General features: G+C 50.3%; 1 protein-coding gene across 6 annotated transcripts in view; it reads left to right on the top strand.

Moving 5' to 3' along the window:
- Positions 1-16,401, top strand: part of PHKA1 (phosphorylase kinase regulatory subunit alpha 1) — an 80,282-nt gene that overhangs the window by 26,820 nt on the left and 37,061 nt on the right. For all 6 annotated transcript variants that reach the window (XM_054040069.1, XM_054040067.1, XM_054040066.1 and 3 more), the window contains exons 9-16: positions 238-291; positions 2,048-2,170; positions 3,032-3,127; positions 5,438-5,545; positions 6,491-6,569; positions 7,608-7,742; positions 11,559-11,668; positions 13,379-13,523. In XM_054040069.1, the coding sequence (XP_053896044.1) occupies positions 238-291; positions 2,048-2,170; positions 3,032-3,127; positions 5,438-5,545; positions 6,491-6,569; positions 7,608-7,742; positions 11,559-11,668; positions 13,379-13,523 (850 nt within the window). The remainder of the gene's footprint in view (positions 1-237; positions 292-2,047; positions 2,171-3,031; positions 3,128-5,437; positions 5,546-6,490; positions 6,570-7,607; positions 7,743-11,558; positions 11,669-13,378; positions 13,524-16,401) is intronic.

Here is a 16,401-nt window from a genome sequence, read left to right as displayed (position 1 = left end):
TGCCATGCTGTCTCCCTTTTGTCTGGGGAAAAAAAATTAGATCTGGAACCTAACCCCCCCACCCCCATTTACATTAATTCTTATGGGGAAATTGGATTTGCTTAACATCGTTTCGCTTGAAGTAGCACTTTTCAGGAACATAACTCCTTGCTTAAAGTTGTAGTTACTGTAACTGCATTGTATCCAGCAGTGAGGAATGGATCCTTGTCCCAAAGTGAATTCCCCTTTCTCTTCCAGGGGCGTTATGGCTGCTGCCGGTTTCTCCGAGATGGGTACAGGACCCCTAGAGAGGTGTGTATTATAGGGTTTGTTGGCTGGATTCTCCTTTGCTTTGCACCAGGCAGCTGCCTGATTGATGAAGTGGCAGGGGGTATCTAGAGTTCCTTTTACTACACTTAAAACATCAGCCCTGAGATGGTTTAGGTTAAAGGAAGTCCATCTAAGGCTGTCTGGCACAGGAGGGGACGATGGAGGAGCCCTTTAATTCAGGAATCACTAAAGCTTCCACTTAATAACACAGCCAAGAGAGCCAGCGTGCAGTGGCCAATGGAGCAGCAGTATTGGGTCACAGAGGGAACCCTGGCGGTTGAGGGCTATGGAAGGGGAGGAGGAGTGTTTGCTGTTCAGTGCTGCTAGGGGATGATATCTAGCCACCTGGCACTGGGGCCTGCTGTGAGGATGGGGCATGTTTCCTGGGTTAATGTCCCCAGGGGAGGTAGAGGGGGACCTGCCATCTCTTGCAGGAGTCCTGCATAGTCAGGGCCTTCAGCCTCTTCCCAATCCTCCCACTGCTCTGCTCGGGCAAGATTAGCAGCACTTGAACAGTGGGTGGGCCTCCTGGGAGAAGTCAGCGACCAGCACTGAGCTCCATACTGATCTGTGTCTGTGAAGACCCTTGCCCCTGGGAAATATGACCTTCCAGGAGTGGGAGAGTTGCTTGGGAGAAGCTCATTTCCTCCTCTTCCTCTTTAGCAACCCCATTCTGCCATCATACAGCTGAATGCCTGTGAAAGATGGAACCCTGCTCCTCACCATCGTTGGGGTTTCTGTAGGACCCTCCTCCTCCCCACTGGACTTTTGCTTTGAAGCTGTGTGCATTTGTAACAATTACATAACAGATGCTGGGGGTAAATTATGTACAGCTCCGCTATACTCCCCGTTCCTGCATCTCAGCTTAACTCTGCCAAAGCCAGGCCAGAGATGTCTCTTCTGGGCCTTGTGGGAACACATTATACAGAGTGAGGCTCATAGCTATTATATGCAAAACCTTGAGCTTTGATATTAATGACCGCTACCAGTCAGCTGCCAACAGAGGGAATCCTGTGGTTTCTAAGTAAACGTTTAATACACTCATTGTAAACAGTATCTGGAATACTTACACATTTTAAACAGAAGCTATTGGATAGCAAATCTACCGGTGTTCCTTGCACTGACTTTCACCACTCTGCTGCTATCACATATATTTCAGGGTGAACTTTACAGTTTTTAGCAGGCATGTTCCCTACTGATCTTCTTTCAGGGCTGAGTTCTCATTCTTTATAGCATAGCCATAAAATGTAGCCTGTGTCACCTGGATCCTTCCCAGCTTGAGAAAAAAACGTTTCATAGCTTGTCAGCAAATAGCAGTCTGGGGATCCTTCCAGCTAGCAGCATTCCAGCCCTTGGGTTAATAATGATGTAAGCTGTAGTAATAGCTATACAATAGCAATTTATATGGTTATGTATGACATAGGTATTGACTGGTCTCAGTTTCTGGGGAGATAGGAAAGCTGTAGCCTGTATCCAAAATGATACAGATGTTGGGATGTGTGTGTAAAATCACATGCTGCTCTATAAACCTGTGTTATGCAGTCATGCATGATGGGCAGCTACCCCCTGTCTTTGGATACAGTTCCCAGGGCTGGAGCACTTCATGACCATGTGAGCACCCACCTGCTGAAGCAGTCAGGAGAGGATGGCTCAGAAGGGAGAGGGGGTTGGGCCACTGGGCCAGAACAAGTCTCCAGCTGTAGCTTTGCGTGACTTGACCTAACGTATCTCTGCACAGGACCCAAATCGCCTCTATTATGAGCCTGCTGAGCTGAAGCTCTTTGAGAACATTGAGTGCGAGTGGCCTTTGTTCTGGACCTACTTCATTATTGATGGGATCTTCAGCGGCAACGTAGAGCAGGTAAGGTGTGGGATGGAGGGGGCACTTTTGGGTTGGGGAGGGGAGCCTGGCTTTAAGGGGGAAAAATAAGCGAATTGCTTGCTGTTAAACACAGTCCCCTGGGGTGCCCTTGTCAATCTCCTCCACTCCAGGTGCACCCTGCTTTGTTATCCTGGGGTCTCAGAACTGCTGGGTTGCCTTCGTGTTTGTTATTACTGTAGTGCCTAGGAGGCCAGTCATGGGCCAGGCCCCCCAGTATGCTTGGCCCCATACAAACAGAAGAGAAAGACAACCCCTGCGCTCTCCTGTGTGCATAGAGTGAGCACATCAGTGCTGCCTGTTGCTATTTAACACTTACATGCACATTTCTAATCACAGCTGCTCTGGTGGGAGTGGGGAGGTCTGGGGCTAAGTTCCCTGTAAGCCACATGGCCATGCAGCAATCTATTAAGTGCTGCACAGGTGCTCAGGGAGCCCACTTGGCCAGGACCTGCCACAGCCAGAGAGGGGGAGAGGCATGCACTGTGGGGACCGCGTGCTCGCGCTCTCTCACCCCCCCCTTCCCCTATTAGCCCTGGGGCAGCCTGCACCTCATCCCCTGGCCCCATCCCAGAGCCCACACCCCCAGCTTGAGCCCTTACCCCAACCTTCTGCCTCAGCCCATAGACCCTCATCCCTGGGCCCACCCCAGAGCCTGCACCCCCATCTGGAGCCCTCACACCCCTGCACCCAAACCCTCTGCCTCATCCGTGAGCACACTCCAAACCCCTCAGCCCCACCCCACCACATGAATTTTGTTATGCACCAATATGGAGGTGATGGGAGCTCTGCCCTTGGGGATGCTGTGTTGGGAGCTGATTCCCTGTGGTGCTTCCCCCTCAGGTCCAGGAGTACAGGGAGGCCCTCGAAGGCGTGCTCATCAAGGGGAAGAATGGAGTTCGCCTGGTGCCAGAGCTGTACAGTGTCCCTCCCAATAAGGTGAGTGTAGCAGGGCAGCCTCCATCTTGAGCACTTCCCTAACCGCAGGCTGTGGCATGACACACCTGTCTCCATTTCCCCTTCACAGTCTGTGTCTCAGCAGCAAATTCAAACCCTTTTATTCATGTGAAGAGCCACAGTCTGCAGATCCCTCATGGTAAAAGGCAGCTTCTCCCCAAACCCCAAAGTAAAACACTGTCATAGCACAGCAGCTCTTCAATCCCATTCAGAGGTCACCCACACGAGTCATTAACCGCTCAGTCCCAGTTCCATTCCCCTGTCCTAGGGACCCATGCTCCAGGCCTCCCGCTGAGAGTTCCCAGACCTGCTGCTCTCCCATGAGCTTTGAAGCCTTGAGGCTCAGCCTTCTCCTGTAGCCCCAAGTCAGGTCTCCTGTGAGAGGGGCTCCACTGACCTAGGGCTCCTCACCTGTGTGCCCCACCCTGCTCAGGGGAACTTCCCTCCAGGGCCAACCCTGTGCTGCTGGGCTCCTCCCACAGCCCTCCCTCCACTTGGGTCTTCTGCCAAAGGGCACCCTGCAATGTTAGTCTCCTAGGCCTCCCAACCTGTGAGGCCTCCTCTGCTCCTGGGATCCACCCTCCAGAATCAACCCCTTGCTTCTGGGCCCAGCTTGCACTGACCAAGCTGCCTCTGCCACAAGCTCTCTGGCCCCTTGGTAGGGTCCCCCAGGTCTAGCCAGTGCTCCCGACAGTTTTCTTCCGGTGGGTCTCCTGCAGTTTTCCCTCAAGCAACTCCCTGTTCCTTCTGCCTGTTGCCTGGCCTCAGGCAGCTCCCACTCTCACAGAGTGAGATGGAGACAAGACTGGGCATGTGGCCCAGGTGCCTTCTCTTAAGCCCTGTTGGGCAGCAGCTGCCCTGTCACAGTCACTGGCCCCCGCTCCCTCTTAAATGAGCTGGTGGGTGACAGGGCTGCACCTTACGCCCAGGGCCCAGGCTCTTGCTTGAAGCATTAGAGGTAGTAGGAGTCAAAAGGGATCCAATCTCCCTTCCCCTGCTTCATGCTCGTGCTGCCACCCCATAGATGCTCCCTCTACCAGTGCCCAAAGTGGGGAGGGGGAGTGATGACAGCTGTTATCCAAGACACCTGTGCATTGCTGTCCACCTGCCCGGCTGGAGGCTCAGAACAGCTGGGCCTGATCCCTGCAGGAATCTCCCTGCTGACTTTCCCCTTCCACATGGGCTGGGTGGGGTGAGCATGGCTTGCTGGGTCTCGTCTCCAGTGTGCTCCACTCCTGCTCAGGACTAAGACTGGGCAGAAGCTGGGGGTTGCTGTGACCCCTGCCCTGTGGGTTGAGGGGATGTCCATCACGCCAGTTCTCTGGGTTAATGTGCCCCCTTCCCAACAAGCATGAGAGGCACTGGGGGGGAGGGGGGGTGCGCTGTGTGCTCCCTTCCCTCTGAGGTCAGAACAGCTGGCTCCAACCTCTTCTTCCCCCCTCCCCCCCCCGCCCCCCCCAACCCCAGGTCTGCTCTCCTCAGGGTGGAGTGGGTACATCTGCACTGCAGCTGAGCACGAATCTGTCTACCTGAGCTGGCAGGCTCGCCCCAAGCTGCAGTGTGGACGTAGCTAGCATGTCCAGCTGGGAAGCACAAATCCATCTACCTCCATGCCCTTCAGCTCATTGCAGCACTCACTGTGCGCACGCCGCTTGTTCCAATGGGTGTCGCTTGCTGTTGAGGCACCTGCCTTGCCAGGTAGTGCTTTAGCAGTGTTCTAAGCTCTGCTGGCTGCACTTTGCCCCCTCCCCCATCAGTCTCTCTAGGTCTGTCTGCCTGACCCCGATGAACCAAATGGCTGAAAGCAGCTAGGGAGGAAGGGGCATGCCAGGGACAGCTATGATCTCCTGGGGGCAGGTACTTTAAAATGTATCAATTGTCTTTAAAGTCAGCATTCAGCTGCCAAGAGAGAGGATGCCACAGCCACGCTGGGGATCCTTTGGTAGCCTAAGAACTCTGCTGTGCTAAACCAGGAAGATCCATGGGAATGTTGCTACAATGCTGTGTGGAAATTCTAGCTGCTTCCAAGAGATTTGCATTGGGAGGCCCTGACTGTGTGGTATTGGCCGCCCCTAGCTAACTGGGAGGAGGTGGGGGGGGGGGTCTCCCCTCAGGGCATAGGAGGGGAAGTTTGCCTGGGTAACACCCCACCCCAATAAGGTAGGGCCCCCCCAGGTATGTGATGGCAGTTCTAGAAACGTTCCCTGCTGGGGAGTGGGTTAGTGCCTTGCAGCATCTCCTAGGCAGTAGCCACTATTGGCTGCCTGATCTCACACTTTTTTTCCCTTCCAGATGGATGAGGAGTATGTGAATCCCCACACTGTTGACCGAATCCCTATGGGCAAGCTGCCCCACATGTGGGGCCAGTCTCTCTACATCCTGGGGTGCCTGATGGCAGAGGTGAGATCACACCTCTCACGCTTGGCTGCTGGTTAGTCCAAATTTAGCAGCTGTGGTCGCTGAGGTATTTGTCTGCTCAGGAGTCAGTGTTCGTTCCTGTTGCATTAAACATTGAGTTGCTGAGCGCTCTTGCCTCCACCATGGTCAGTGGGAGCTGTGGGAGCTTAGCACCAGGCCCGGACAATCTTTTAAACTTGCAAGAATTGTCCATAACTTCATGGAATCTGTGGCTTTTCCTTGTAGTGCCCTACTCCTAGGTACTCTCTGCATCTGCCTCTGAGTAGCACTTGCCTTTCTGACACACACATGAGCCTGTTCTGTTGCATTCTACCCAAGGCCTATCTCCAGCCTTTCTTCTTCTGGTCACTGCACTTTGCCCCCGCTTGCTGGCTGGTGTGTTGAGTGAGCAACCTTTTCTGAAATATGCTCATGAGTGTCTGGAGGCTCGTCTAAGTATCATCGTCCACCCCACCATCCTCTCTGCCAGGATAGTGAAATCTCCAGTCAGCATCCAGAGGCCGCTATTCAGCATAGCAGTGCGCTGTACTGTGACCACTGCAGCTCGTGGCTACTTTACTCATCTTTCAGGCCTGCTTTTAGGAATTACCTTGTCTGGGTGAGCTCTCTTCCTGCAAAACTATAGCAAATGGGGGGGTCGGTGGGATTAAAGAGTGAAATGTTCTTTCTGGCCAGAGTGTGCTCATTACTCAGAGTCCCTCCAAGAAGCAAAATAACTCTGGGTGAAGGAGGATCTGGCTCCAAATTGACTCATCCATGAGTACCAGAAAGGGGAAGAGGTTTTTCCAAGCTCTTTTTCCAAGCAGGCTTTAGAAGCCCATTGTAATGCTGATCAACTGAACCTGAGAGATGGGGGTTTCCCATCTGATCCCGTCTTGTCTTCTCTGTGAATCTCTTCTTTCTCTGGAATTCTATTTCTTCACATAGGGATTTCTGGCTCCAGGTGAAATTGATCCCCTGAATCGTAGATTTGCTACTGTCCCAAAGCCGGATGTGGTAGTCCAAGGTGAGCATGGCAGTCTGATGTTACAGGTTGCTGTAGGTATGCTACACAAGAGGGGATGGAAACAGTCTCTGGCTGCAAAATGCAGGATGACTTCCTGCCCACCAGCAGGGCTGGCAGCTTCACCACGCTGGATGTGGTAACTGATTTGATTTGGCAGACGTTATTTGCGTCTGGCAATGGGTGATGCAGCTGGTTGCCCTTTCAGGGGGTTGAAAGGCTTCATACAGGTGGTGAGCAGTGCCATGAGGTGATGGCAAAAGTAACATTTCCCCCTTACAGTTTCTCTGATCCTGTGAGATCACTCAAGCTAAGCAGGGTCAACTCGGATCAATACTTGATCGGAAGACCTCTTAGGTGTCGGTGTGTCTGTTGTGGGGACTCTCCCTGCTGAGTCAGTGCTGAGCCAATGCCCCAGCCTGATTTGCTGCTTGAGATGCTGTTCTTTTGGATGGCACTCTGAGAATGAAGGGGCCAGGACTCTGATTTAAAGATTCCTTGTCTCCCTTCAGTTAAGCCAACTGCTGTGTTGTTCCACAGAGGTGGCTACATTTCAGCAGTGGCTGAAGTGACATGGGAGCTATATAAAGGAATCTGTTTAAGTATGTAAAGCTCTTAAGGGTCCTTCAGGATGGAAGGTGCTATAGAAATTTAAATGCTCCCTTTAAACCATGACCTCCTGCCAGTGCCATTGCTGGCTCATATCCAGATGAGTCTTGCTCTCACCTCTGTCACCTGCTAACCTGGACCTCTCATCCAGTCCACTGGGCAATGAAAGCTTCCACGTGGCAATTTTTGCTGCCAGGGGGATGGGTCTCAAACCCCCACCCCTCATGGCGGAGAGCCCAGGTTGTCTTCTAAGGTGGCAGGTTAGTTGGGATGGGTGCTGACCCTAACGATGATGGAACACAAGCAGTCATCGCCAAGCAACTTGCACCCAGTCTCAGAGCAACCTCCACAAAGGGGGAATGGTCATTCAGCAGTGAAGTTCCTGGCCCAAGATCTCCAGCTGCTGATACTGCCCTCTCCACCCTCACCCAGTGTGCATCCTAGCAGAGACAGACGGCATCAAGGCCATCCTGAAGAAGCAGGGCATTGAGGTGGAGACAGTGGCTGACGTCTACCCCATCAGAGTGCAGCCGGCCCGGATCCTCAGCCACATCTATGCTAGATTAGGTGAGTGGCTGGAGCTTTGCCTATGCACCTGGGGCAGGGGTGATAGAACATCTGGATGGGACAGGGAAAGGCAGCTTGGGAAATGACTCGATCCTCCCTGTGTCTGACTTTCCAATGTACGCTAATGGCCAGCAGAGCAGTGGGTCTTGTGTCAGTGTCTCAGCTGTGGCAGCACCCCTATCAGCTCTCTTCTCCACCCCCCCTTTCCCCATTTTTTGTTGAACGTCCTGAGGCTGCCAGTAACCCTTTCCTGACTGAACACAGGTGTGTTTTCTCTAACCGTCCCTGCACACCTTCTAACCGTGCTCCTTTAGCAGGCAAAGGACTCTTGGGAGAACTCCCTATACCCCCGTCACACACTCCTCTTCCTCTTCCTCCCCCCCCCCCCCCAGCCCTCTTTCAAGCACCAATGTCTATCTCCAGGCTGCTGTCAATATGGCCACATTGGTCAAGCTTGCTTCCAAATCTAGATCTTGTTATAACAAGTTGCAACAGAGCCATAGATCGATGGAAATGGTTTTCCTCTCGTTTAAAAACCTCAACCTCCAGTGCGGAGCCTGTAGCCCAGATGCTGTGGTGCTGGGCTCCTGCATGCAGACCTCCAACAGGCTCCATACCCTCTCACTGTCCAGGCAGCTTTCATGGGGCAAAAGTCTTACAAGGGGCATGGAGGGTGAAAGGTCAATTGGAGTCTGAACTCCCTTGCCACCTAGATAGGGCCAGGGTACATGTATCCCTGGGGATACAGAGCTCTAGCAGGAGGTACATCAACTCATCTAGATATTTGTCTAGTTTTGTAACAGGCTACAGAAAAAACGCTAGCAAAGTCAGTACAAACTAACATTTCATACAGACAATGACTTGTTTATGCTGCTTTATATAGCTTACACTAAAATGTAAGTACAATATTTATATTCAGATTGACTTTATAATTACATGATAAAATGAGTCAGCAGTTTGTCAGTAACACTGTGCTGAGACAGTTTTTTGTATTTTAGGTCTGATTTTGTAAGCACGTAGTTTTCAAGGGAGGTGAAATTTGAGGTACATAAGACAGACTCCTGAAAAGGGTACAATCGTCTTGAAAGGTTGAGAGCCACTGAAATAAGGGAACACTTCAAAAAGACAAGAGCCCTGTTATCATCCTGAGCCCTTGACCTGTCCCCTCTCCCTACAGCCAGTTGAATGCAGGTGAGGGAGGTCTGAATTAATGCTAACACTTTTTTTTTTTCCCCCCCCCTCTGGAGACTACTCACTCTTCAGCAGTCTCCTCTTGTGTTGCTTGCTTGATCTCTAGAAGGGACCTGTTTTGAACAAGATGCTGGGCATTGAAGGGATGGCATGGGGAAGGGAGACTTCAAGTCCTATCCCAACCTCTGCTTTGTGTAGCTCCAGCCAGTGCTGCCCCTGAAAGCCCTGTGAACCATGTTGCTAGACAGCCTTCAGCTTCTTGGAAATCTGCCTATAATGGGTTCGGTCGCAGAGACCCCCTTGGGACTGTCACCTGATGTGCTGAAATTACCTCTGAGCTAGTTTTCCCTGCCAGCTTGGGACTTCCAGAATCCTGTCTTGTTGAGCCAGACATGCTAGCCTGCTGCAACACAGACCCAGGGTCTGGTCCAGGCCCCCAAGCTGCAGACTAAACTGAAAACAGCTCAGCAGGTTACTTGTCTCCAGCACCCAGACACCCAGTTCCCAATGGGATCCAAACCCCAAATAAATCAGTTTTACTCTGTATAAAGCTTATACAGGGTAAACTCAAATTGTCCGCCCTCTATAACACCGATAGAGAGATGCACAGCTGTTTGCTCCCCTAGGTATTAATCACTTTATTAATAAACAGTGATTTTTATTAAGTAAGTATAAAAAGTAGGATTTAATTGGTTTCAAGTAATAGACAGAACGCAAGTCACCAAGCAAAATAAGCAACAACATGCAAGTCTAAGCCTAAAACACTAAAACTGATTACAGGTAAAATCTCACCCTCAAAGATGTTCCAATAAGCTTCTGTCACAGCTCCTTCCTAGTCTGGGCCCAATCCTTTCTACTGGTACAGTCCTTGTTCATTCCAGCAGACATCTCAGGTGGAAAGCAGGGGTTCTCATGACTGGCAGTCCCTTTTGTCCTGCTCCCCTCCCTTTTATAGCTTTGGCACAAGGCAGGAATCTTGTCTGTGCTTGTACATTTTCATTGAGGTGGGGGTGGGGACAAGAATTAAGATGGATTCCCGTATCCTATGACATGGTCACATGTCACTAAGACCCCCTTGTCTCCATGCTGCCTGGGTTGGCCCACACTTACACAGGAAGTCATGCAGGTAAATAAATGATTTACAACCAATTGTCCTAGTCAATGGGAGCCATCAAGATTCTAAACCACCATTAATGGCCCATGCTTTGCATAATTACAATAGGACTTCAGAGTTATACTTCATATTTCTAGCTTCAGATATAAGACTGATACATGCATACAAATAGGAGGAATATATTCAGTAGGTTATAACCTTTATTATAGAATATTAGGGTTAGAGACCTCAGGAGGTCTAGTCCAATCCCTGCTCAAAGCGGGACCAACTAAATCACCCAGCCAAGACTTTGTCAAGCCAGGCCTTAAAAAAACCTCTAAGCATGGAGATTCCACCACCTCCATAGGTAACCCATTCCAGTGCTTCACCACCATCCTAGTGAAATAGTGTTTCCTAACATCCAACCTAGACCTCCCCCACTGCAACTTGACCATTGCTTCTTCTGTCATCTGCCACCACTGAGAACAGCCTAGTTCCATCCTCTTTGGAACCCCCCCCTTCAGGTAGTTGAAGGCTGCTATTAAATCCCCACTCATTCCTCTCTTCTGCAGACTAAATAAGTGCAGTTCCCTCAGCCTCTCCTTGTAAGTCATGTGCCCCAGCCCCCTAATCATTTTCATTGCCCTCCCCTGGTTATGATATCTTACAAGAGACCTTTTGCATAAAGCTTATTTCAGTTACATCATTCATTCATAAGCATATTTCCATAAAACATATGGAGTGCATCACACAGCCTCCTTCTTCTGTTCTGAGCGCACATTTTCATTCACACAGCAAATAGCTTTCCCCACTGCATGTGTCTGCGCACCCCACTGCCTGAGATTCGCTGCATGCTGGTGAGGAAAGCCTTTATGCAGTGGTGCCAGTATATTAACAAGGGACTCAAACATCCTGGTACAAGCAGTGTGGGACCTAGAAGTTCAAAGGATCCCAGCACAGCTTGCAACGGGAGGCTGGACCCGTGTAAGTAGGGAGCATACGGTAGTTCTAGCAGCTGGATTTCAATTAAGCTACAAATCCTCAGTTTCCCCTGCAACGATAACAATAGAGCCTCATCCAGTGGGAGGGCTGTAAATGTTAACTCCTCTCCAGTGCAAGAAGCATGTTGGAACAGGGCATAATAATGAGCCTCTAGTACTTTTTTATAGCAGTATTGTCCCAATTTCTCAGATGGAGAAACTGAGGCATAAAGCAGCCATGTGACTTGCCCAAGATCATCCAGCAGGCCAGATGCAGGAATAGAACCCAAATCTCCAGAATCCCAGTCTAGTGCTCGGATAGGCTATAATGCCTAAGGTGCAGCATAGCACATCCAGAGTGGGGAGCTGTTCTCGGACCGAAGCTTTGTCCAAAAGGGACAAGATTATCACTATTGGAAACACTCTTGGATCAAGTGGGTTTCTTTGCAACTTTTGCCTTTGAGCCTGAGCCTTCTTGCCCAAATGTCCTGTCGTAGGTCTCCTCTCAGAGCATTTCAGTAACAGAGGCATGGACCTCTCCTCTTCCCCCAGGTCGCAATAAGCGAATGAACTTGAGTGGACGACCCTTCCGGTACATGGGAGTCCTAGGCACATCCAAGCTCTATGACATCAGAAAGAACATCTTCACCTTTACACCCCAGGTAGGTGGCTGGGCAGTGTGGCAGCTGAGTTGTGTGTCATGACCATGCTGTGAAAGTGGTGCAGCTCCAACCAGGTAGGTGCATGGCCTTTAGGGCTCGAAGCACAGGCTTCTTTTTAAAGGATGCTGCAAACTGTAAAGTGTAGTTGTAGCCATATGGATCCCAGGGTATTAGAAAGACAAGGTGGGGGAGGGAATGTCTTTTACTGGACTAGCCTCTGTTGGTGAGAGACAAGATTAAGCCACACAGAGCTCCTCTTGGTCTCTCACCAATAAAAGGCTGGTCCACCTACCTTGTCTCTCAAAGAGGCACGAAGTCAGAGTTGGAGCCTGCCAATCTTGACCCAATCCATGGAAACCTGTCAGTTTCTCCATAGCAGGTGCTTCAATGCTGTTTTTTTAAAGGAAGTGATCCGTGGCAGCAGTCCAGCTCCTGCGTGGACCCTACCATAAAAGCAGTGTCTGCATAGGCAATGGAAGGAAATGTCTCTTCGCTCAGCCAGTCCTAGGAACAGCACTAAAATCTCTTCGTTTCCTCCTTTTTAAGAGCGCCAAGAGGGACTGGTAATAGAGCAGGGAAATTTCCACCTTCTAGGTCCCTGGTTCCAGCTCAGCCTAGGAGTGCAACAATCAAAAGCCAGGGTGCATCAGGCTGCCTCATGGCTCCTATATGCAGAGAGTAGGTAGGCAATTAAAATCGGCCCTCAGGCTGGCAGGCTTGACAGAGCCTGAGGGTTGCATGGGCACAGAGGCAGGTCATCCTCTTGCTGCAGCAGGTGACTTCTCTACATCAGGGCTAAGCATACTGGAGAGGCTGTGAAGCCTGCACCACTATCTGCAGCTCTGTAGACAAACAGAGGCTGTCAGGAGAGAACAGAGCTCCCATCCCCAAGATGATACAGCAGCTACGCTTGTGTCTCTTGAGCTAATGACTTATGTTGATGGGTGGTGTGAAGGTAAGAGGGGAGAGAAGCAGACTGTGTGGGAAAGTAGTGACCTCTCTGCTGCCCCCATGAGGGCATTCATCTAACAGCGATTTAACTGAGTCTGTGTATGCAGCACCTGCTGTTAAATGCCTTGCTACAGAGCTGTTGAAATCTGGTCTGTTTGTTTATATGTGTGCTTTGTCACTACAGTAGCTGCTAGAAATGCAGTGGAAGGGCACTTCCCCTTACAGCAGGATGCTACTCAGCAGTGCCCATTGCTCTTCTCTCCAGAAGTGTCACTGCCACCGATTCCCTGGTTAATTACTCTGTGGCAGCAAGCAGGTTCCCATCCCTGTATGGCAGCATTAGCACCTTCCTACAGCTGCTTATCAGCTGGAGAACTGGCAACCATGCCTAAAGCAGGAGTCTTGAATCTGGGATGGTCAGTCTCCAGGCAGGTTATGTAGAAAGGATTTCCAGTGGGACCTGCTAGTTGACTGCTTTCTCCCATACAGCCTCTGTGATTCTCCAGTATCGCCTGTCTTACACTCATGCAGCCTACAGCATATGCCACCTGTAAGACCCCTAAATCCTGCAGATGCCCTAGAACCAATCAATGGCAACAGACTGACCCGCTTGCTGTGCTGTTGCAGAAGCCCTTTCTAGCTTTGCTCCTTTGTCCCATGAATGGTCCACTTCCCACCTCTCCCTGTGCTGCAGTAGCAGTCTGAGTCCTCGTGGCTTTCATCCTCTCATGCTCACCTCTGCTCCTGCATCCCCTGCAGTTCATCGATCAGCAGCAGTTCTACTTGGCTCTGGACAACAAGATGATCGTTGAGATGCTGCGGACAGACCTCTCCTACCTGTGCAGCCGCTGGAGGATGACTGGACGGCCGACAATCACCTTCCCCATCTCACAAACCATGCTTGGTAAAGACCCTCCGGCCTGTCTGAGTATCCAGAAAAAGAAAGTCAATGCATCCCTTAAACACAGCATAGCTTCTTGGCCCCCACACTTAGCAGATCTGCACCAGGAAGTTCTGTGGAGCTGGCCCAAAGGCCCTAGCTGATCAATGGGAAGGAGGCAGAACTGTGCTGTCATGCTCTGACCTGTTGTAACAAAGCAGCCTTTGACGGGACACAACTGAGCATATCCATTCAGGACAAATTGCTTAGAGCAGGGCAGTCACAGCCCAAGGTTGGGGGTCCTTTACTACTAAGGCACGCCAAACCAGCCAGGGAGGACTTTGGTTTTACCCCACTGGCTAACCAGAAGTCATACAAGCAATTCCCTCAGACACTCCAGTTTCCCAGTATCACCACCAGCACCATTTCGTATGGGGATGAATGGTTATGAAAACCATACCCCAGTAAAAGAAAAAAAAGTTCTCTTGATTCCAAAGCACCAAGCCCCAGACTCAGCTCAATATATCAGTCAGATTTTACCCACAAATCACGCTGTTGCCCATCCTTTAGAAGCTAAAGGTTTATTCATAAAGAAAAATATAGATGAGTTAAAATTAGTTAAATGGAATCAAATACATACAACAATTGCAAAGTTCTTAGTTCAGGCTTGATGGGATTACTGCTGATTTAAACCAATCAAGTCTCTGGAGTACAAACATCCCAGCTTGGATGGGTCATTCAGTCTTTTGTTCAGAGCTTCAGTTTCAAGCACAGTTCCTCCAGAGGTCAGAAGCAGGACTGAAGACAAAATGGAGAAGATGCAGCTACCCTTTATAATCTCTTGCCATGCAGCCTGTGCTTCCTTTGTTTCAAACATAAGCTGCCCAGCACATGGCTTGAAAGTCTTAGAGTTTTCTCCATAGGCATGTCCCTGCATGCCTTGCTGAGTTATAAGGTATATCTGCCTTCTCTCAATGGGTCAGTTGTATAGCTGATGGTCCTTAATAGGCCATCAAGCAGGCCAGACATTGCTGATGCCAAACTGTCTGACGTGTCATCCAGAAGCATAGCACAAATTTGAAATACAGACATACATATTTATAACTCATAATACAAAGGGGATACAAACATATAAACAAGATGATCATATCTGGAAAATTATAACATTTTTGCAGATATCTTACATGGCATATCTGGCTGATTACTTTGTGGGTGTTACCCCAGGAGCCAACATTTGAAACAGGTATAGGGCCAATACTTATGACTTTAAATACAAAAATGATACATGCATACAGATAGCATAATCATAACCTTTTCATAGATACCTTACTTGACCTCCTTTGTATAAGAATTGGTGCAACTATAGGACCTTGGTCGCAACAATGATCTATATGGTCACAGTTCATGTCAATAATGTCACACCTGTGAAGAGCTTGCCTTGCTGTTGAAGGCACTGCATCAAGAGGGGAGGGTCAGACTATACACCATGGGGGCTGAGGGCTCAACTTGCAGTTGTCTCAGAATGCAGATCTTTGTGTTAGAGGCTGCAATGTGCAATATTGGCAAAACATTAGTGTTAGATGCCTCCCTCCCCGCCTGCAGGAAGTGCCTCTGCCCTGAGACATTGGGGGTATCTCCAGAGTCTATGCCAGCCTAGAGCTCTGCTGTTGGCTTGAGCTGGTTGAATTTTTATGAATGAAACGCTTCTTTGTAGAAAAAACTACCTCATCTAGGACTGTAAGGGGTCAGATTCACCCCTGCAGCGCCTCCTGCTGGTCTCTTCCGGGAATTAGCTCATCCCAGCTCCAGAGCACACTCTGAAGGCCGGTAATCTGCCTTGCCACTGGCACTGTGTCCCTCCCAGGACCCCAGTGCCCCTCTCTCTGGGTGCTGCCCCCTGACAGTACCTACACATTCTGGGTCTCCTTTCCCAGGGGAACCCCCACCCACTAACCCCACCTCACCTCACTGTAAGGCTACTACCAGTCACCATCTAGCCCCACTCCCTGGGGCAGACTGCAGTATCTGCCACTCATCACAGGCAAGGTTGGGTTTGGACCTGCTGCCTTTGCCTACCCCAGGCTGCCCTCTACAATCCTCAATACCTGTTGGCCCAATGCTAGGCCACAGCCTGGGGCTTTCCAGGCTGGAGCTCCCCAGCCTTTCCTCAGCCCTGCTCCGCTCAGCTCAGCTACCCTGTCTCAAGCTCCCTGCAGCCAAGCCTTCTGTCTCTGAATGTAGAGTGTGTGTGTGTCCTAGCTCAAGCCTTTATAGGGCCAGCTGGGCTCTGATTGGGGCGTGGCCCAGCTGCAGCTGCTTCCCCCAATCAGCCCAGGTCTTTCCTTCCACAGTCCCAGCCCTCTGCAGGGCTGGCTTTAACCCTTCCCAGGCAGGAGTGGGTGACCACCCCGCTACAAGGACATAATAATTTGCAACAATTTCCATCTGAATTTTCATTTTTGTTTTTCCACTTCCCTCCCCTCCTCCTTCCTCCATCACTTAAAAAAGAAAGTTTGTTAAATGGTTGTGAAGGAAAAAGAACCAATAAAATATTGGCAAAGTGAGCAGTGGCTCGATCCAAGTCCAGAAAAAAGGAGCAGAACCATTCTTCACTGGCCAGCCAGCCCTGCCGTTGGCCCTCCATGGAGAGGGGGACTTTCCTTATCCTGCCCCTCTCATTTTCACTGTTGCCCCAGTCTATTTTAAGCCAGTCTGGGTATTTCTAATGTGCTCCTTGCTGTGGCATCCTATTGCTCTCCCTGCAGTTCCCCTGCACTCTAGTACCTGGGGCTGATATTTCATTCCTCTGCCTATGGCAGCCCTGTCCCTGGAAGCCCTCGAGTTGGGCTGGCTGTGCTTGCAGCCCAGGCCCTGTCAGTATAAATCCTAAGTGTTTAGGATG

Source organism: Malaclemys terrapin, chromosome 9, assembly GCF_027887155.1.
Source record: "Malaclemys terrapin pileata isolate rMalTer1 chromosome 9, rMalTer1.hap1, whole genome shotgun sequence".
Classification (NCBI taxonomy): Eukaryota; Metazoa; Chordata; order Testudines; family Emydidae; genus Malaclemys; species Malaclemys terrapin.
The sequence above is the reverse complement of the archived record's forward strand: the minus strand, read 5'-3'. Positions and strand labels throughout refer to the sequence as shown.